The sequence below is a fragment of the Monodelphis domestica genome, chromosome 6, assembly GCF_027887165.1.
Source record: "Monodelphis domestica isolate mMonDom1 chromosome 6, mMonDom1.pri, whole genome shotgun sequence".
Taxonomy (NCBI): Eukaryota; Metazoa; Chordata; class Mammalia; order Didelphimorphia; family Didelphidae; genus Monodelphis; species Monodelphis domestica.
Genome location: NC_077232.1, coordinates 11,691,917 through 11,713,031, shown reverse-complemented (window position 1 = coordinate 11,713,031; position 21,115 = coordinate 11,691,917). Strand labels below are relative to the sequence as shown.

The 21,115-nt window shown below is 54.5% G+C and overlaps 1 protein-coding gene and 1 long non-coding RNA gene across 2 annotated transcripts; one reads left to right on the top strand and one right to left on the bottom strand.

The window, feature by feature from the left end:
* Positions 1 to 1,199: 1,199 nt before the first annotated feature.
* On the bottom strand, positions 1,200 to 17,934 carry FADS1 (fatty acid desaturase 1). The gene is made up of 12 exons (XM_056803571.1): positions 17,493 to 17,934; positions 9,036 to 9,146; positions 7,983 to 8,180; positions 6,706 to 6,807; positions 6,468 to 6,596; positions 5,478 to 5,538; positions 5,044 to 5,120; positions 4,766 to 4,863; positions 4,586 to 4,682; positions 4,417 to 4,496; positions 4,018 to 4,143; positions 1,200 to 3,249 (listed from the first exon to the last, which is right to left on the bottom strand). The coding sequence occupies exons 1-12, from the start codon at positions 17,679 to 17,681 to the stop codon at positions 3,198 to 3,200; spliced, it is 1,320 nt and encodes a 439-aa protein (XP_056659549.1). The 5' UTR covers positions 17,682 to 17,934; the 3' UTR covers positions 1,200 to 3,197.
* On the top strand, positions 15,452 to 20,799 carry LOC130455162 (uncharacterized). The gene is made up of 2 exons (XR_008913083.1): positions 15,452 to 16,226; positions 16,521 to 20,799. It is a non-coding gene; the product is annotated as an uncharacterized LOC130455162 (long non-coding RNA).
* Positions 20,800 to 21,115: the final 316 nt, after the last annotated feature.

Below are 21,115 nucleotides of genomic sequence, written 5' to 3'. Positions count from 1 at the left end.
AAAGGCATTTTTAAAGTCATCACTTCCCTGATTTTTGTACTTCATCTGATGGAGGAGCAGAGATGATCCCTTCTGCCCGTGCTGGGGGGGAGGTGGGCAGGGGGGGGTGAGTTCATGCCTTCCAGAGGGTGACCCCTGGTAAACTTGAAGCCCAGGTTTTATCTTAGGAGAAGGCAAACCAGCCATACCAGTCCTTGGCCACCAGGGTGTTAAATTGAGGTGAGGGGTAGGGGGTGGGGGCAGCCTCTCAGATCAGCCCCCAAGCGGATTTGGGGCATGGAATTTAGGCCATTTGGTGCTGGCAGTGCGCCCTCCATAGCTTTCAGCATTCCCATCACATTTGGGGGCGTGCTCTGGAGAGCTTAGAGGAAATGTCACAGGGCCATTCAAGGCTGGCAGAGAGAATGGGTCACCGGAGGATTAAACTGGGACTGAGGTGGCCCTCCAAGCCTTGGGGGAAACATTTGACAGAGGCCAGTGCAGGCACCCAGGACATCCAGAGACCTGGGAGCACTTCCTAAACTAGGCTGACCCTGGGAAGCATCCGAGGGCTGAGCCGGATGTCGCCAGGAAGCCCTGGTGGCTCCCAGACCCTGGGGCAGATCCCTTTGCCTGTTAGGGAGGCGGGGGAGAGTGGCCTTTGTGGGGAAGCTGCTGTTGGGTGGGCGCTTTGTTCTCAGGGGAGCTGGTCAGCCTTCCTTTGGAGGCCTTCAACCAGTGGAAGGAGAATCAATATGGGCTGGCCTTGGCTCGCTTTCCCGGTGGCTGCAGTTTTACAGCATTTGACAAATCAATGAACTCTTCAGAACGGTGTTGTTCTGACAGCTAAGCGGACATGGGGCAGGGAGAGAGGAGCCTCTGCAGCTGCGCCCAAGAGCTTTCTGCGTTCCAAGTAGCATTAGGCTTGTTGGGCTAAGAAGGCAGACGTACCCAGCTTGGGCTGGGAAGGCTTAAAAGCCAACCTCGAATTCATTGCTGCAAAAAAAAACCTGGCTCAAAGTAGGCCGGAGTGGGGGGAGAGGGATGCAAGGCAAATGAGGCCGAGGAGAAGCAGTGAGAACAGCAGACAGACTCCAGCTGGCTGAGCATTTCCCCCTGCTTTTAGGGCCTTGCTTGTAATGAACCCATTGCTCCTGCCCAGTAGACCCAAAGCATTTAGTGGCTGCAGTTCATTCCGAGATGTGAGGAGGGAGAGTGGCTGTTGGAGCAAACATCATTTTATTCATCAGCATCGTTACAGCCTTGATTTTTAAACAGCATCATTGGCACAGGCACTGAACCAGGTCTAGCAGAAGTCGCTGCCACCTGATGGGATCTGGGAAGACGAGACGAAACCGAACAAGATGGGGGAGATGTTTGCGCCCTTTTCTGAAGCCTGTTACAGGTCATTCCCACTGCTACTGAGGGACCAAAGGGCAAGGCCAAGAAGAGGGAAGGCCACACTGTTGAAAAGTAGTGTAGGCAGGCCTTGGTACAGCACACAAGGCCACCTTAAAGATTGGGGTCCCCAGGGTGACTGAAATTCTTACAAGAGTCATGTGGCCCCCTCTTGGTAGCACCAAAGCCTAGGAGGCAGTGGGTAGCAAGGAGAACTCCCTAGCACCTCTGGTCCTGGAGTGAGAGCCAGGGAATTGGGGGCGGCAGCCTGGACCAAGATGGGGCTTGTTGGCATTGCCTGGCAAGACCAAATGAAGGATAGTCTACTTGGAAAAATACATTTAACCCCTCTGAACTTCCATCTACATTCCGATACACGCAGCCTCAAAGCCACCCTTCCGTGGCCCAGCCAGCCAGCAAGCTCGCACCTATCAGACCCATCTTGGAGGCCCACTCAGCCATCCAGGCTGTGCCCTAACTGCTCCCTCACTCAAGATGGTCTCTGGGCCTTTTTATTGCCCTGAAGGGGTTGCAGGATCCCCCGCCATGATTGCCAGATGATCCATCTGCCAGGGGAGAGAAGGATCGAGGCCCTTACTTATTGTTTGGGACCTGCCGGGAGTTGGGAAGGCTTGGAATGTTGCTGACAGAACGAGCGAGTCGGCTCCCCAGTATCCTCTCAGACACGCAGAGCCAAAGGTTATTTCCCTCTGCTGGGAGTTGGTGTCTGCATGTGGCACCAGCCAAGGCGGGGCACCAATGTTCCAATGAGCCCACATGCCTGGCCTTCATTGTCCTACCTTCGGGTAATTTAGGCTCATAGCACGACCCAACCACCCCCGTCCCTGTGGACTTCCCTGTGGAAGCCTTTCCTAGCCTTCATCCTGGCTGGCTACAGTTCCATGACTTAGAACTTGTGGACAGGCAAATAGGGAGAAGAGTGGGGAAAGCCTAGCTGTCCTGTGAAGCCTCCTGGAGGCCTGGAATAACTCCGGGCTACCCAGCTCCTGGAGTTCTTTAGGTGGCGATGGAGGGGAAATGGAGTGTTGGGGATCTTCCAATGAAGCAGCCGCTTTGTGTGCCACGTGGGAAGTTACGGGCCACAGTTAGAACCAAATCCACTTTGTGCATCCTGGGTACGGCATAGGGGGCAGACAACAGCGGAGCAAGGAACATCTCTCCCCCATTGATTCCCCAAGCGCCCCCTGGAGATGCTTGTGTGTGTGTGTGGGGGGGCTTCTCACTTCTAGAGGCTGTGCTATGGGCCTGTGCCTTGGAATATGGCTCCAAGCAACAGGTTAGGAATTCTAGGTTTGGACGCATTATTCAAAGCCTCCAAGTGCCACTCTTCTCTTGCTAGTGTGCCAATCATTCTGGAGCTGGGGTGGGGGGGGGGGAATGGGGAAAACAGCAGCCCCTATTGCTGGGGGGATTCAGCTTGGCCTCTCCCTCCTCTGACTTCGGGGTATGGTTCCTCTGATGAACCCCAAGTGGTCAAATGTTTTTTCTAAATCTTTCTTGACTCGAAGTTCATTGTTCTTGCTCTTGCTCGGTTTACTCCCTGCCCACCTAGAAAGGATCCAGAACGTCACCGGCCACCGAAAGGCTTCTCCTCATTGTCTTGCCATGATTTCCCCTCCTGGCCCCAAACTATGACCTTAGCAGATAAAGGGGAGTCAGTAGGGGCAGAACCCCTAATCATTCCTTCCCCATCTTCCCAGTCTGTGCTGGAAATGAAAATTGAAGTGGCAAAGTCCCTTTTCCTTCCCCCTGCTTCTGGCACAAGAGCCCCTCTTCCTCCTCTTCCAGAGATTCCTGCTTTACTTTTGAAGATAGGCATCCAGCCAGAGCTGTCCAGACTCCTTCAGTGAGCTGTGGAGGCAAAGAAAGAGAAGAGGATGAGCGGGGCCAGGGTGGACCACTCCACTGGCAAGGGATCTTGGCATCAGGCAGGGCGTTCAACCACATGGCTTCCCTTTGCCTCTGGGGAAGCCAGGATTTGGCCGTCCTTGGACTGGCCCTGGCAGGGGCAGGGTGACCTCCATGGGTAAGGGAATGGCCTGTGCCCTCCACAGCTCGGCTCAGACGCCTCTCATCTACACATGGTCTCTTCTGGAGAGGAAGGTCTGTTTCACTTGGATCTAGCACTGGCAGGCCTTTGAGAGAGTCTGCACTGACTGCTAAATGCCCAGGAGAGGAACCTTTGGCCTAAAATGAGGGAGAAAACCTATCCGGGCTAAGAGCAGTGACGGAGGGTGACCCGGGAGCCTCGTGTTTGTAGCAAAGGGACCGTGACCAGGTGGGGGGAGCCCTGGAAGGAGGGCAGGGATTTCCCTTTTCTGCCTCGGGAAGCCGTGATTCGGGGTTAGCAGGAGGAGGAAGTCAGCAGAGGGACTCATCCATTGGCTAGAACTTGGCGTCCCCAAAGGGGACGAGATGAGAGCAGGCCCAGCAGGATCCCTAGGTGGAACCCTGGGAAGATGGCTTGGCCAGGAGCCTGGAGACGGGAAGGCTTGGAGAAGGGATGGCCGACGTCCAGAAGGGAGACTTGGGACACTTCAGAATGTGCCCTTTGGGCTTCCTGGCTTAAGGCCGCAGCTCCTCTCCCTTCCGAGGGACCCTCCGGGACCAGGTACTCACTGGACAATATCGGCAAAGGCGGAAAGCAGAGGCTTGGACTGGTACTCGATGCCATGCTTGGCACATAAGGACCGCACCAACGGGGCCACTTTGTGGTAATTGTGTCTTGGCATGGTGGGGAAAAGACTGATGGGGAAGGAAAGGAAACGGTGAGCTCTGTAAAGTTGGGGGGCGGATCTACGGGACCCCAAGTTTCCTGTTCCTTTGCCCCTCCCTTATACTTCTGCTGGGGGCCCCGTCCTCCCTGCCCCCATGCTGGGGCTCGGCTTTCTCTGTAAAGTTGCGGGGTGGATCTATGGGACCCTAGGTTTCCTGTTACTCGGTCTCCCCCATACTTCTGCTGGGGGCCCCCATTCTCCCTGCCCCTACTCTGCTGCCCTTCCCTGCCCCCAGACTCACTGGTGCTCAATCTGGAAGTTGAGGTGTCCACTGAACCAGTCATTGAAGAAGGACTCGTGCACGTTACACGTGGCCTGTAGCTGGGGGGGGGGGGGAGCCTGGTCACAGGGGAGCCCCAGGGCTGCACCCACAGCAGGGTTCCCCCCCACCCTCCCAGATGCCCTCTTACCTGAGTGGACACCCAGTCCACGTTCCTGTCGTGGTCAATGTGCATGGGGATGTGGTTCATCTGGGTCACCCACACGAACCAGTTGCTCTCCAGGAACCTGGGGAAGCAGAGCAGATGCAGCTTGAGCTCCCCCGGCACCAGGGGAGCCCTAGGATGCCCCCCACAGGCCCCCAGGGGTACCTGACAATGAAGAAGAGGCCCAGGAAGCCTTTGAGGCCCAACAGGGGGATATAAGTCAGGGAAATCCGCAGGTAGAAGGAGATCATCCAGGCTAAGTCCTGAGATAAAGAAGGGAGGCCTTTAGGCTCGCCCGGCCTGGGCCTCTCCTTGGCTGCCCCACCACGCCTGTGCTCGCAGTCTTCAGTGAAGCATTTCTGCCTGCTCTGCCCCGCGTCTCCCAGGCCTCCCAGAAGTCCCTTCCCTGAGGCAGAGCCCAGCCCGGGGAGGGCGACACTCACCACCCACTTCTTGCGCTGGACCACGAAGTAGAAGATGTACCACTGGAAATAGACCGGCAGCAGGGCGGGGGGCCCGACTGCAAAGACACCAGGTGAGAGGTCGTGAGCACCGCCCGGCCCCCACCACCACGCCCCCCCCCCCCCCCCCGCACCACCATGCTGCCCCCGCTGCCATCCGGACGCCCCGGGACAAGGACCGAGCCAGCCCCGGGCAGGGAGCACAAGGCGAAGCCCCGGAGAGCTTCTTGCTGTCGGCCTCTCCCTGAACACGGGGAAACTGAGGCTCAGGCGGCGGAGGTGACCCCAGAACTAGCTTTTTTCCACCGCCGCCCTTCAGGCACAGCCGCCGGCCCGGGGCTCCCTTTCTGGGCAGGAGCAGAGCCTCCGTCAGAGCATGAGGGTCCCCCCCCACCCCCCTCCCCCCGCGCACGTACTCAGGAAGAAGTACTTGTGCTGGTGGTTGTATGGCAGGTATTTCTTCTTTTGCTTCCCGAGCTGCAAAGAGGGGGCCGGTGTCATAGGGGCCAGACCACGGTGGGTGGCAGGTCCCACCTCCGAACCTTTGTCCCCGCCATTGCCCCCCTCTTATGCCAAGGTCACGGCTGGCGGCCTGAGCCAGAGGCTGGGCTTGTCCTTCCCCCTCGCTGCCAGCCCCGTCCCAGCTCTGTGGGCCCAGGGGCGCCTTCCCAGCCTCACCACCCACCGAGCCCTTCAGAGACACACTGAGAAGGAGCTGGGGTTCAAATCTCGCCTCAGACTCTTAGTACCTGGCAAGTGCTTACTAAATGTTTGTTGATTGAATGATGGATTGTGTGACTTGGGGGGAGGCACTGTGTGTACCTTAAGGGAACCCTGCTGGAGGAAGCATCTGCAGGGCCAAGAAATGTCTGGAGGGACCCGGAGTCAAGGGATGGGCATTATGGATGCTGCCAGGATGCAGCCTCCAGGCCTCAGTTAGGCTGCCCCCACTCCCTCCACTTACTGAACACCTACCTGGACACCTTCAGGAAGCCTTCTCTGATTTCCCGTCCCCAGCCCACAGGGCTTTGGGTCTCTCTCCGCACCCCCCTTCTCTGATGCTGGCCATCCCTTCCCTGGGCTCAGAGACTTGGAGAAACGGTGTCTGTCCTCTCCATACAACACTAGCTTTGGGGACCCTGCTGCTATTATCCCCATTTTCCAGAGGAGGAAACTGAGGCTTCAGGGTTCAGTGACTTGCCCAGGGTCTCACGGCTGTCTGAGGCCAGATTTGAACCCGGGTCCTCCCGACTCCAGGCCCAGCCACCACCAAGCACCCGCCTCGGAGGTCCCCAGCAAACAATCCCTGGCGCCGGGTACAAGTGTGGGGAGAAGGGGGCTGGCCCCGGGGGCTCTGGTCTGGGGGTCCCAGCCACAAGGAAACGAGCAACGGGGGCACCTCTCACCTCCACAGACAGAACCTTCCCCAGGGCGAAGAAGAAGGGGTGCATGTTGATGTCGGGGTCCTTACGGAAGCAGTTGGGCTTGGCGTGATGCTGGAAGTGCAGGTGGTTCCACCAGCTGGCCGGGGCTCCCTTTGAGACAGCGGCACGGCCTGAGGTGTGAGGAGGGGCCCGCTCCCCCCTCTCACTCCCCTCCCCCTCCCCCAGCACTGCCCCCCTCCCGCCGGCCACGCCTGCTAACCTTCAGGTGGCCGATCACAAAGTGATGGATCAGGTGGTTCCACGTGGACGTGCGGCACACAGACAGGTGCCCGAAGTCGTGCTGCAGCCAGCCCGCCTGGGCCTAGGACAGAGGCACAGCCACGAGTCACGGCTCCCCCGCCCAACAAAGGAGGAAACCGAGGCAGCTCTGTGCCCCACCCCCACCCCCCGCTCATTTTACAGAGGAGGAAACTGAGGCCAGCTGGTGAAGTGACCAGCCCAGGGTCACACAGCCAGGCACTGCCTGGGGCCAGACTGGAACTCGAGTCTTTCCGGCTCTAGACCCACGGGCTGCCCTAGGTGGGTCCTGGAGGCTGTCTTTGCCCTTAGCCTGGAGGCTCCTCTTTACAGGGGAGAATCAACGGGCGGCCCGAGCGTGGCCCAAGCCCTGTAAAGCTGTCTCTGAGTCTGGGCAGGCTGATCTGCCACCTAGGCCGGGCACCTGACGGCCAGAGACCCAGGCCAGTTACCTGACCTCGGGCAAGCCCAGGCCCAAGAGGGGCCCCGTGCGGGGGAGCCGAAGGATCTTGGATGAAATCCGACATTCTTTACTGCGTGTTCACATTCTAGGACTACAGGATGGGGCTTCCGGCCCAAAGGCCTCTCTGCTGCAGCTCAGACATCCTGTTCTGGCACCCTCCCACCAGCCCATCACCCCCTGTTCTAAGCCCCCTCCCAGCCCCATTACCCCCTGTTCTAAGCCCCCTCCCAGCCCCATCACCCCCTGTTCTAAGCCCCCTTTGACAGCCCCTGTTCTAAGCTCCCCCTCCCAGCCCCATCACCCCCTGTTCTAAGCTCCCCCTCCCAGCCTCATCACTCCTTGTTCTAAGCTCCCCCTCCCAGCCCCATCACCCCCTGTTCTAAGCCCCCTTTGACAGCCCCTGTTCTAAGCTCCCCCTCCCAGCCCCATCACCCCCTGTTCTAAGCCCCCTCCCAGCCCCATCACCCCCTGTTCTAAGCCCCCTTTGACAGCCCCTGTTCTAAGCTCCCCCTCCCAGCCCCATCACCCCCTGTTCTAAGCTCCCCCTCCCAGCCTCATCACTCCTTGTTCTAAGCTCCCCCTCCCAGCCCCATCACCCCCTGTTCTAAGCTCCCCCTCCCAGCCTCATCACCCCCTGTTCTAAGCCCCCTCCCAGCCCCATCACCCCCTGTTCTAAGCCCCCTCCCAGCCCTGATCCTGAGTCTGGGGTCTCCTTCCTTTCTACAGGTCCCCCCTGGACCAAAGCAGGGGAGGGGGCGGGAGGCTCGGGTCTCCACCTGGACTGTGCTGAGTAGCACCGCACTGATGAGGAAGGGAACCATCGACGTCCCGAAGACCCAGAGCGTGAGCCAGGCGGCCACATCCAGAAGCAGGATGTGCAGCAGGTAGAGGCTGAAGAACAGGGGGCTGGCCTTCATGAGCCCCATCCTCTCCACGGTGGCCCTCAGCTCTCGGAACTCATCCGTCAGTTGTTTCTGTGGAATGAAAGGAGGCTGGTGCTTGCTCTGACCCCAGCCAGCTGGAGCCTACCTGTCAGGGCAGCTGTGGGCATCGAATGGAGGCTCAGCATGCCCCACTGTGCCTGCTCCCTGGGGCGTCCTCGGCCTGCAGGGATGGACAGGTGCTGCCTCTAGGGGGGCACTGACCAAGGCAGCCAGGCCTGGAGTGGATAGATCCTGGGATGAAATCTGACCTCAAACACTTCCTAGCCGTGAGCCCTTGGACCAGTCACTTAACCCCGACTGCCCAGCCCTTACTGCTCTTCTGCCTGGTTACCAACACACAGTACTGATCCTAGGAAAGGAAAGGGACTGACAAGGTGGCTGCGTCTGAGAGGATAATGGGGAGGGGTGGGGAGCCCTGAGCTGGAGGAGCCACTGTCCTCTGGAGAAGGGTACAGTTCTAGTCATGAGCTCCCCATCCCCAGAAGTGTTCATCGTGACAAGGATATCCAAGGGATTCTTCTCATTATTTTTTTTTAAACCCTTACCTTCCGTCTTGGAGTCAATACTGTGTATTGGCTCCAAGGCAGAAGAGTGGTAAGGGCTAGGCAATGGGGGTCAAGTGACTTGCCCAGGGTCACACAGCTGGGAAGTGTTTGAGGCTGGATTTGAACCTAGGACCTCCTGTCTCTAGGCCTGGCTCTCAATCCACTGAGCCACCCAGCTGCCCCTGGATTCTTCTCATTATTAATGGTTGTTATTATCCCTTTCCTTGGAGAGATGATCCCAGCGGATCCCGGAGGGGCAGCCTGAGATGCACAGAGTGTGGGGAGACCCCAGAGCAGGCCCCTCCTTCACCCCCTGGTCTGGCCCTTCCAAACAACTCACGTTCTTGTTGGGCTCAAAGCTGGGCTGGTCAGGAGCCAGCTCCCCGATCAGCAGTGAATTCATGTACTTCCGAACCAAGGATTTGTCGATGTGGAATGCCGTGAAGGGATCCTAAAGGAACCAAGAGAAGGAGAATTGAGAGAGCAGCCCGAGCCCAGCCTAGCAAGGAGACCAGGAATTCCCCTCCCCATGGCTGACCAGCCCAGACAAGAGGCCCGTGGCCCCAGGACCACCTGCTTCCCAGACCCTGATAGGATGCAGCAAGCTCAGCGCTGGCACTCTGCATCCTGAGGCTAAGAGCTGCTCAGCTCCCAAGGCCATTCTTCCTTGGGAGGGAAGAGCACCAGGCTTCCCAGCATCTCCCTGGGTATTTGAGGGTGGAAACCCTGACCTCGAACAGCTCTTCTAGGGGTGGCATGGCCCCAGGCAAGGCTGGCGGGGAGGGGCTGGTGGGAATTTTCCACTGTTCCTAAAACGTTAAAACCTAAGCAACTCTGGGCTAAAACCCGAACTGAGCACCAGGATCTGAAGTAGGGATCCCCAGATCCTTGGGGCAGTATGTTGGGATGGAGTCCTAGGTAAGTAAATAATTAGAAGGACTGAGGAGCTAGGGGCAGCTCAGGCTGGTCCGAGTTAACGAGGCCATGGAGGTCTTCCTCTTCCAGGAACTGCCCTTACTCGGGCGCCATGATCCCAGCCTTCCACCCTGCCTTGGGGACTCTTCTGCTTGCCAAATCTTCAACGATTTCCCATTCATTAGGGGATAAAACCCAAACTCCTTGACCTGGAACTTACAGAGATTGGAATAAGAATCCAAGTACAAGCGAGTCCTTGAAAAACACAAAGTAGGCAATGCCCAAACTGGCAGAACAAACCCGTCACAGGGATTAATAGACTAGAGGGAAAGCTGAGGCTGCATCATGGTGCAGAGACCTACTGGACAGATTCCAGCTTCTATTATTTGCCTCATCTGTGAAAGGCACCAGGGATGCAAAGACATTCTCTGTTCTCTGGGTTCTGATCTGGTCTCAGACACTTCCTAGCTGGGTGACCCTGGGCAAGTCATTTCACCCCAAATCCTTAACCCTTTCCACTCTTCTGCCTCAGAATTGATATTTAGGATTGATTCTAAGACAGAAGGGAAGAGTTTTCTAAAAAGAGGGGCCCTCACAACTTTGCCTTCTTCTGGGGACTCAACATATAGATCAGATCGCTTGGTAGAGTTGGGAACACAGAGCACTGACCACGAGGAGCAAAGAACTTCACTTGAAATGGGCCTTGACAATTTGGAACTATGCCCAAAGGGCGACAAAAGAATATCTACCCTTTGACCCAGCCATAGCACTGCTGGGTCTGTACCCCAAAGAGATAATGGACACAAAGACTTGTACAAAAATATTCATAGCTGCGCTCTTTGTGGTGGCCCAAAACTGGAAAACGAGGGGATGCCCATCAATTGGGGAATGGCTGAGCTAATTGTGGTATATGTTGGTGATGGAATACTATTGTGCTAAAAGGAATAATAAAGTGGAGGAGTTCCATGGAGACTGGAACAACCTCCAGGAAGTGATGCAGAGCGAGAGGAGCAGAACCAGGAGAACATTGTACACAGAGACTGAGACACTGTGGTATAATCGAACGTAATGGACTTCTCCATTAGTGGCGGTGTAATGTCCCTGAACAATCTGCAGGGATCTAGGAGAAAAAAACACCATTCATAAGCAAAGGATAAACTATGGGAGTGGAAACACCGAGAAAAAGCAACTGCCTGAATACAGAGGTTGAGGGGACATGACAGAGGATAGACTCTAAATGAACACTCTAATGCAAATACTATCAACAAAGCAATGGGTTCAAATCAAGAAAACATCTAATGCCCAGTGGACTTACGCATTGGCTATGGGGGGTGGGGGGGAGGAAAAGAAAATTATCTATGTCTTTAACAAATAATGCTTGGAAATGATCAAATAAAATATATTTAAAAAAAAAAAAGAAATGGGCCTTGAAAGAAGCAAAAAAGAAGAAAGTCGGGAGACTGAAGAGGGATCTGGGAGGAGGACTCTGGGGAAGGTGGTGTCCTCCAGTGTCGAGAGAAGGGTTGGAATGGCAGAGACGTGATGGACAGAGGCATCGCTGGGCCACAGTGGAAAGAAGAATGCTTTGTGGAATCAGAGGACCCGAGTTCAAATTCCATCTCAACTACTACTTACTGCCTTTCTGACCTTAGGCCAGTCCCCTCTCTGTAAAATGTGGATTTGGCCTAGAAAACCTCATAAAGCCCTTCTGGGTGAAACCAGGCAATCGTCTCTGACATCCCAGGAAGCAGAGTGGACAAGACTTGGCAACTGATGGTAAGGAGTCACCAAGGCCCTGGAGGTAGAAAATCAAGGACTGGGAGAAGCAGTGGTGCCCTTAACCACAACAGTAAAGAACTAAACTTTTACTACCTGCTCCTCAGGGTGGTTGCGACACAAGGGCTTGGCAAGCCATACAGTTCCTCAGAAACTTATTTGATTGTTGCAATCATGCAAACAACTGATTAGTATACATATATGCCCATAACTCCTGCTTAAAACAGCTCCCCTGGGGTAACAAGGTAGCTCAGCGGATGGAAAACCAGGCCTAGAGATGGGGGTCCTGGTTTCAAATTTAGACTCAGACACTGCCCAACTGTATGACCCTGGGTAAGTCACTTATCCCTGATTAATCAGCCCTTACTGCTCTTCTGCCTTGGAGCCAAAACCTAGGACCAGGACAGAAGGTAAATCAGCAGCAGCAGCTCCCTGAATTTAGCAGGTTCGGAGGAAAGAACAGCCTGGGTAAACCCGGATCTACCACTAACCCCCCTTGGGAAGTCACCTCCTGTTTTCTCAGTTAGAAATGAGTATGTGTTGGCCTGGATGACCTTCTCCTGCTCTAAATGCCCTACAGCCTTTTTCGGTGGGAAGAAAAATGTTGAAACCCTGGCACTGAGGAGGAGGCTCAGAGGGAGGGGTTATAGGAAGTGGTTTGGCATGTAGGCGAAGTCTAAATCTCATTTTTAAAAAAGTAATAGTGAGTAATGGATGGCCCTGAGTTAAATCAGCCTCTCTGCTAGGTGCTCTCAGGGCCAAACCAGCACAATACAATCTCTGGAAACACCCCAAGGACAGGTGGTGACAGACTGTATGTTTCTCTCCTCATCACCAGGACAGCTGGAAGGCAAAAGGTTGGTCAGCCCTAGGAAATCAATAAGACCATCTGGCACAAGGCCAGAGGGGTGGAGACCTGGAGGGAATGCCCGGTGGATGAAATTAGGACCCTCCAAGAATGGCGTGGAACCCAAGAGCAAGGGACAGCCTCATTTCTATACCACTTCCTGAGGGCTTTCAGAGCCTACCTGGTGTGAGTGCTCAGTTCTGGGCTCCAACATTTTGGAGGCGACATTAAGCTAAAGAGCGTTCTTCAGAAGGCAACTGGGATAGGGAAGGGGTGTTGGGAAAATGCTGTTTGGTGCCACTACCGTTCAGTGGATTGAGAACCAGGCTTAGAGATGGGAGGTCTTGGGTTCAAATCTAACTTCAAATACTTCCTAGCTGGGCAAGTCACTTGACCCCCCCATTGCCTAGCCCTTATTGCTTTTCTGCTTTGGAACCAATACACAATACTGATCCCAGAGGAGGTTAAAGGATTTTTTTAAGGAAAAAAATGCTCTATGGAAGCCAAGATGGCAAATTAGAGGCAAAGCAGTGGAAATCTATCAACATTCCCCCCAAACGACTTGAAAATGAGACCTCAAATGACATTTTGTAGCAGCAGAGCTGACAAAAGGAGAGAGCGAGACATTTCTCCAGCTAAAGAAAACTCTGGAGGTTGGCAGGAGAGGTTTGTGACACCAGAGGGAAGGTCTGGTAGAGGCCTGTCCAGAGCCCACACATGTGGTAGCTTCAGGAACTCTCAGCCCAGAGACCATAAGGAAGTCTATAGTCATACAACTAGTCAGAAAGAGATAGCAGGGGAACCTTTGCTGGCACTGGGTGTAGCTGGTTTTGACTGGCAAACCTGTTGCCCATTTGCTATTCTAGGGAGGATAAGCATGCTAGGGGTTGCTCACAAGGGAACAGAGGCCCCTTTCACAGTCCTGGAGCAAAGGAGAGCACCAACAGGGAGTATCAGACTTTATAACGGCAGGAGAACAGAAATCCATCCTGGTAAAGACCAGAGCAAAGACCAAGAGAGCAATGACTACAACCTTTCCAGGATCACACCAACTTGGAAGCACCAAGAACTTGTAGACCTCCAGAACTATCACTGAAAACAGTAGCAAAAAAAAAAAAAAGCCTGAAGCTTAGGACTGTGCCCCTTCCACGAACAGAACCCAACTTTAACATAAAGTGAAAAGTCAAAAAATAGGCTAGAAAAAATGAACAAGCCACACACACACATACACAAAGAACTTGACATAAAAAGCTATTATGGTGGCAGGGAAGGTCAAGAAGACAACAAGCAAAGGCTCAAACAAAATGTGAATTGGCCACAAGTCCAACAAGAATTTCTGGCAGACTACGACATAAGAGTGGTAGAGGAAAAATTAGGAAAAGAAATGAGTGGGACAAGAAAATTATGAAAGGAGAATTAATAGCTTTGAAAAGAGGCACAACAATTCACTGAAGGAAATAACATAAAAACAGAATTGGCACAAAATCTCACTGGAAGAAATAACTCCTTAAAATTAAAAATTAGAATTGGATAAGTGGAAGCTAATGATTCCATGAGACATCAAGAAAAAAATCAGAATAATGAAAAAATGGAAGAAAATGTGAAACATCTTATTGGGGAAAAAACTGACCTGGAAAAGAGATCAAGAAGACATAATTGGGAAGACGAGATAATTATTGGACTACCTGAAAGCCATAACCAAAGAAAGAGCCTATACATCATAAGTCAAGACATTATCAAGGAAAATCGCTGTAATATCTTAAATCTAGAGGGTAAAGGAGAAATGGCTAGAATCCACTGATCACTTCCTGAAGGGGATAACCAAATAAAGACTTCCAGGAATATTGTAGCCAGATTCTAGAGCTCCCAGGTGAAAGAAAAAAAATGCTTCAAGCAGTAAGAAACAATTTAAATCTCATGGAGGCACAGTTAAGATGACATAAAATTTAGCAGCTTCCATGTAAAAGGAGCAGAGGGCTTGGAATATGATATTCCAGAAGGCAAAGGAACTATGATTACAACCAAGAATCACTTACCTAGCAAAATGGAGTATAATCTTCCAGGGGGGAAAATAGATATTTGATGAAATAGAGGCCTGCAAACACTCTTGATAAAGGCCAAAGTCAAACAGAAAAACTGACATTCAAACACAAAACTTAAGCAGAGCACAAAAAAGGTAAACATGAAAGAGTAATCATAAGCATTTTAATAAACTACATTCCAACAGGGAAGATGATACATGGAACTCCTGAGAACATTATCATAATTAGGGCAGTTAGAAGGAGTTTACATAGGCAGAGGGCATGATTGTGAGTCTATTATGCTGAAATAACCTCCAAAAAACCCCTGAAAGGGCGAGAAAGAGGAAGGCACTGGGTTAGAAATTAATGGCTCTAACTATTCTGGAGAATGATTTGGAATTAATCCCCAAAGGGCTATAAAACTGTGTGTGCCCTTTGGGCCAGCAATAACATTACTAATCTCTATCCCAAGGAGAACAAAGGGAAAAGACCTATCTAAGAGCAGCTCTTTTCATGGAAAATGCGGGGATGCCCATTGATTGGGGAGCAGCTGAACAAGTTGTGGCATATGGTTGTGATGGAATAGTCCTGCGCCCTAAGAAATGAGGTGGGGAGTGATTACAGAAAAACATGGGAAGACCTACATGAACTGATGCAAAGTGAACTGAGAAGGTCCAGTAACAGCAATGCTGTTATGATGCCCACTCTGAAAGCCTGAGCTACCCTGATCAATACAAGAGGCAGTGCCAATTCCAGAAGACTTGATGAAAAGTGCTGGCCACTTCCAGAGAGAAGGCAGGAACTCCGAGGGCAAATTTCTCTTTTTTCTTGCTGTAAAAAATATTTCTAAGGAGCAGCTGGATGGCACAGTAGATAGAGTCAGGCCCAGAGGTCCTGGGTTCAAATCTTACCTCAGACACTTCCTAGCTGGGTGACCCTGGGCAAGTCATTTGACCCCCATTGCCTAGCCTTTATCACTATACTGCTTGCCCTCTCCAGGGATGGGGGAGAGATAGGAGGGAGAGAATTTTGGTTTAAAACTGAAAAAGAATGTTAGAAATATGGGTAGAATTTAAAAAGAAAGGGAATGCTCTGTGGGCTGGTTGGAGTGTCTGGGGATGTTAAGACTTGAAGACTGGCAGGATGTGGGGGGGGGGCAAAGGACACCCAGGCGCTCCCCAGTGCCCACAAGGGGTGAAGGGACAGGGCAGCTCCTTCCGTGGGGAGATGCCCCTATGGAGGAGATGCTCCTAAATTCAGCATTAGAGGAAAGGTGGCCAGCTGGCACCTGTGCCAACCCCCAACCCCTCCTGGCACGTGAGCCCAGTCGGAGCTTCACCAGGTGAGGATGGTGCAAGACCTACCACCCTGGGGTGCGGGGCGGCAGAGAGGGTGAATTAGGATCTAGGTAAGGAGCACTGGGTGACCATATCAGGTGCAGAGCTCCCCAACATAGTCAAGGATCCTAGCAGAGGGGCTTGTGCTCAGAAGGCCCAAGTCTTGGTCACGACCCTTCCTTCAGGCTCAGTTTCCCCATCTGTAAATAGGGTGTCTCCCAAAGGCAGCAGGAGTTTCACAGATGTTCTTCTCCCTCTTCCGTAGAGTGGGACTCACCTCTGCTCCCCCTCCCCCCGGGGGTCAGGAACCGCTTCCACGCTCCCATTGGACGAGAGGCGGCAGAGGCGGGACCGAGGCGCGGTGGTACCACCCGTTAGGACCAATCACCACCCCCACAGTCGGGACAAAGTCACATAACGGAAAGGTCTCGGCCGGGCAGCGGACGCCCCGCCCCTCCCAGCTTCCCAGCCTCCCAGCCGTGCTGCGCAAGCTCGGTCTCTAGGGCAACCAGTTGGGACTCTAGCCGACCTGGAGGGCTGGCGGGGCAGGAGGAGACCCGGGACGGGGCCAGGCTTCTTCCTTCTCAGGGTGGCTAGCCAGAGTCCGAGCTCGGAGGGATGAAGGGAAGGGAAAGGTCTGGGATGAGTGGCCAGAGGCACGCGGTCCCCCACCCTGGGGTGGGGAAGAGGGAGTTGCCTGGGCGGAGGAGGGATGGGGCAATGGGCAGCCTGGGCCCGAGGCTGAGGTGGGGGTAGGAGTGGAGGGCAGCCTCTGGAAGCCCGAGTGAGGCCGAGGTCCGAGTCCTTGGAGCAGCCATGGCCGCAGGCCCCCTCTGGCGCTCCTAGTCCAGCCCGCAGTCCCGCCTGAGGCAGGTCTCTCTTGGGGCATCACCGAGGTGCCAGCCTTCTTTTCCCTATTCTCGCTGTAGTGCCTTCCCAGAGGGTATCTCCGCCTGGTCCGGTCTGGACAAGGGTCCGAGCCACGGCTTCCCCGCTAGACTGACAGTGGGGGCAGTGTCTTCTCCCCCAGCCTCTGGGCCTGACAGCCGGACAGCAGCCCCAGCCTCCCGCGTTCTCCTGCTGCCCTTAGGCTGGAGCCTGGCTCAAGCATCCGAGCCCCCCTGACCTTCCTTTAGGGACTGGCTGCCCTTTCCACTCGGATGTGCCCCTCGACCCAAAGTCACCCAGATAACCACCCTGCCTTTGTCCCGGGGTCCCAGCTCCATGAGTGGGGACTATTCCCCTCTCTCCGCAAGCCTCGGTTAACCACCCTGACCCCTGGGTTGGAAGCCTTCACGTGCCCCCGTTGCCCTTCCAACGCACGAGGAAACCCCGCTTGCTGCCTCTGGCCCACCCACCGCAGGCGCCCAAACCCTCCAGCAGCGGCCGCAGCCCTCCAGGAAGACCTCGCTCCCCTCCTCCCGCCCCCCCTTGTGGCCCCACTTTCCCGGCTTTCTTAGCTCCGCTCTCCACTCCGGCTGAGGTTCCAAACTTCCTGTATCCGGCGTGTGTTGTGGCATCAGAGCCCGGGAGCAGAAGGGCAGCACCCCGAGTCCCTGCACTCCCTGCTCCCCGCGCTGCAGCCCCGGAGCTCCTTGGGCCCCCTCTCCTGCCCCTGAGGGAGCCCAGCGCCCTGAGCCCCAGCAACCTCCTCTCCCCGAGCTGCAGCCCTCGGGGTTCCTCCGGCCGCCTTTCCCTGCCCCTGGGGAAGCTCAGCGCCCCGAGCCTCTGCACCCTCTGCTCACCTCACTGCAGTCCTGGAACTCCTCAGGCCCCCCTTCCTTGCCCCTTTGGGGATCGCAGTGCCCCGAACCTCCGCCTCATTGCCCTGTCCCCCAGCCCCCGGAGGAGCTCGGCGCCCCGAGCTTCTGTCTTGCTAGCTTCGGGAACCCCGGGCTCACCGTGGCATCCTGGCCGGCGTAGTGACTGATAACCCGCGAGCCTCCTGGGTGCCTCTGACTAAACTCGCTGATGTCGTAGACCTTGCGGTCAATCACTAGCCAGCGCTCGGGGCGCCCCGAGCGCTGCGCCACCTCGTCCCAAGTGAAGAGTCGCGGCGGGGCCCCCGCGGACACAGAGTGTGGGGCCATGGTCCTGGAGGCGGCGGCGGCAGGAGCAGCGGCAGTGACGGCGGCGCGCGCTGGCGCGGTCCGGAGGGGAGCGCGCGGAAGCCGTTTTCAGCACCAGGGGCGGCGGACGGCGGACGGCGGCGAAGCTCGGGGGCCCGCGCTCCCATTGGCTGAGCCGCGTGGCGCGGGCGGGAGAGGGTGCCTCCTCCCCCCGCCCCCCGAGATTGCCCGGGCGCGCGCCAGACCCCCTCCTCCACCTTCCCTCCGGCGACGCGCTGTAGGGCAGTCTCTAGCTAACCCAGAAGGAGCTCTGGCCAGGTCCCAGCCCTGACTCTCCAGCCGTAGCTGGGGTACGGCTGGGGAAACTGAGGCCTCCAGCCTGTCAGCGAGCTCCAGCACGTTCCCTTGCCGGTTGCTTTCCTCAGATAATCCAGCGGGTCCCCAGTTCAACTAAACTACACCGATCTGGGTGCTCCTGGGCGCAGGCACCGAGGCATGCTTGGCTGGGAAAAGATAGTGCCCGGCCCACAGTAGGCCCAGAAGAAACGCTTGTCCATTGAGGGATGCTTTTTCCCTATGAAATTTCGCATAAGTTCTCCAAAGTTATAAGCTCCAAATTGTCTCCCTTCCTCTCCCCTCCCGGAGCTGGCCGGCAATTGATCGGGGTTAGAGCTGGGGTATCCATCGCACGAAACCTGTCCCTAGTCATCTTTGTGAGAGAATGAGCCAAACCCGAAGACACTAAAGGGGGCAATCGCAGCCGACCCAGCAGGCCTTTCTCTGGAGCTGGAGAGACGCGTTCTTCGCCCCAAGCCCCTCGAGGGTAGCCAGGTCTTCGCCCTTCCCCAATGCGGCAGTCACTGCTCTAACGTTCGGCCGGCTCAGCTTATTCCCCTCTGCATCAGTTCGGGTAGCTCTTTCCATCTCTTTCTGGAGTCTACCCCGAGGCGGGGAGGGATGGGAACAAAAAGGGCCCCAAACCTTAAGGGCCAGAGCTCTACACGATCTGCCAAGCGCCTACTATGTGCTGAGAGCTGGGCAAACACGGAAGAGCAAAAGCCCATCCCAGTGGGAGAAAACGGGAAAAGAAGGAAACGAGTCAAAATCTAGCGAAATTCAGGTAGAAAACATGGGAGGTCCGGGCAGAAGGAAGGCCCTGGAGGGGGCGGGGGTGGCCCCAGCTCCCTGCACAAAGGGCCGCTTTCAGATGAGTCCTGATGGAAATCCGGGAAGCCGGGAGATGAAGGTGAAGCTGCCCCTGCCCTTCTGAGAGGCCAAAGGGAGGAGACTCCAGAGACATGCCACCAAAGCAGAAACCCAAGCCGGGGGCCAGATGGCAGCCCTCGGGCTCAAATACACCCCAATGGGCAAGGGGGAGAGTTAGGGGGAAATCTGAGCAGGATGGGCTTTAGGGGGGGAGGAGGGGGGGGAGGAAGAAAGGCAGTCTATGGAGGACCACAGAGAGACCTTAGGATGGGAGCTCTCCAGCTGGGGGCCATGAACTTGTTTTTGGTAAATACAGTTGGCGGCCTCTATAATTAGATGAGCTTCACTTTATGCATCTTCAAAGGATTATTCCAAGAAGGGGTCCAGTGGAAAGAAGGAAGAAAAAAAGGGAGGAGAGAAGAGAGGAAGGAAGGAGGAAGAAGAGAAGGAAGGAAAATCAAGAAGCCCTAGTTTAGAGAGAAGACTTGGCTTCGAATTCTAGATCCACTAAAATGCAGTTCTCGTTGTACAGATGGGCACCCTTGGAAAGTACATTTCAACTCCCTGGGCCTCAGTTTTCTTTTTCTTTCAATTTTTAAAAATCTTTATTTTAATTAAAAAAAAAACCCTCTTACCTTCTATCTTAGAATCAATACAGTGTATTGCTTCCAAGGCAGAACAGTAAGGGCTGGGCAATGAAGTGACTTACCCAGGGTCACACAGCTAGGAAGTATCTGAGGCCAGATTTGAACCTAAGACCTCTCTCTCCAGGCCTGGCTCTCAATCCACTAAGCCACCTATTTGTTCCATGGGCCTCAGTTTTCTTATCTGAAAAATGGATGCATTTGACTAGATGGCTGTACATATTCCTTCAGAAATAGCATAGGTGACTAGGAAGATCAGGAGAGGAGAGATAGAATGTGGCTCTTTTCCCCTCAATAGGACTTTTTGACTCCCCAAAAGCCATTGAGACAAATTCTTTCAAAGCTGGAAAGGCCCATACAAGATAATCTTTTCTGGGAGGTCCTGGGTTCAAACCTGACCTCAGGCCCTTCCTAGCTGAGTGACCCTGGGCAAGTCACTTGACTCCCATGGCCTAGCCCTGACCACTCTTCTGCCTTGGAGCCAATACACAGTATTGATTCTAAGAAGGAAGGTAAGGGTTTAAAAAAAGAGATGGAGAGATATTCTTTTCCAAGAAGAAAAATATTCTGATACAGGATGACCTGCCTAGTGTCACCCACTCCATCCCATGACTCTCTGCTTCAAAACAAAACAAGAAACTAGGTCTCCAAAGGATTATCAAAGGAGTTAGGCTAATAACCTCTTTCAAAACCCTGATCTGAGAGTAGGTGTGCCTGTGCCTTGTCCTGGGTGCTCCTTGCCCAAATGCCGTGTCCTCCTGAGCTGCCCTCTAAAGAGAGTGAGAAGTCTTCTCCTGCCCTTCTGACCCTTCCTGCTTTGCAATGTTTTTTTGTGACAAGTTCCCGAGTCCTTGGGAGCACCCAGCCCTCTAAGGCCACCGATGAAGGCTTTTGTTCTGGCCCAGATGCCTGGTCTAGGATTCTGGTTGTCCCATTCCCACCACGTTGACGGCTGATGCCAGATCCCCCTGGTTTCTTGTTCATGAAGGCGAAAGACCAGAAAAATTCCCCTCCCCACTTTTCCACCTCTGGGCACCATCTTGAAAGGTTCCATGCATTTGTCCTGGCTGTGCCCCATGCCTGGAGTGCCATCTCCTCATCTCAATCCTCTGCTTTCCATGGCTTCCTTTAAGTCCCAGCTAAAATCCCACTGTCTAGGGGAAGTTTTCCAATCCCCCTTCCTCCGTTGGTTGTCTCCACCTTCTCCTAGGTGCACCCTCCCTGGAGATCTTTTTTCGTGCATAACCATTTGCATGTTGTTTCTCCTATTAAACTCTGAGTTCCTTGGGGGTCAGGAGCTTTCTTTGTATCTTCAGGCCTTGACATGGTGCTTGGCACATCGTGGTCACCTCATAAATGCTGTTTGATACCACTGAGGTGAAGAGGGAGAGCATTTCAGCCACGCTAGAGGGAAGGGCAACTTCCACCAAGGCACTGAGGAAGAAGGAATAGCACGTTTAGGGAGTGGCAAGTGGGCCAATTTCCTTGAACATATAGAATGTTAAAAGGGAGTAGTGTGGAAATGAGCCTGGGAAAGTCCATGAGAGTCAAATGAGGCAGAACCTTGAATGCTGACTGAGCCAAAAAAAAAAGTTTGTTTTATGA

Excerpts from the sequence above, each read along its gene's own strand:
- FADS1 (XM_056803571.1), bottom strand. The coding sequence starts at position 17,681 with ATGGCCCCACACTCTGTGTCCGCGGGGGCCCCGCCGCGACTCTTCACT. Across the intron at positions 8,181-9,035 it reads GCTTTGAGCCCAACAAGAAC|AAACAACTGACGGATGAGTT; the intron begins GTGAGTTGTTTG and ends TTCATTCCACAG. Across the intron at positions 4,497-4,585 it reads TGGACTGGGTGTCCACTCAG|CTACAGGCCACGTGTAACGT; the intron begins GTAAGAGGGCAT and ends CCCCCCCCCCAG.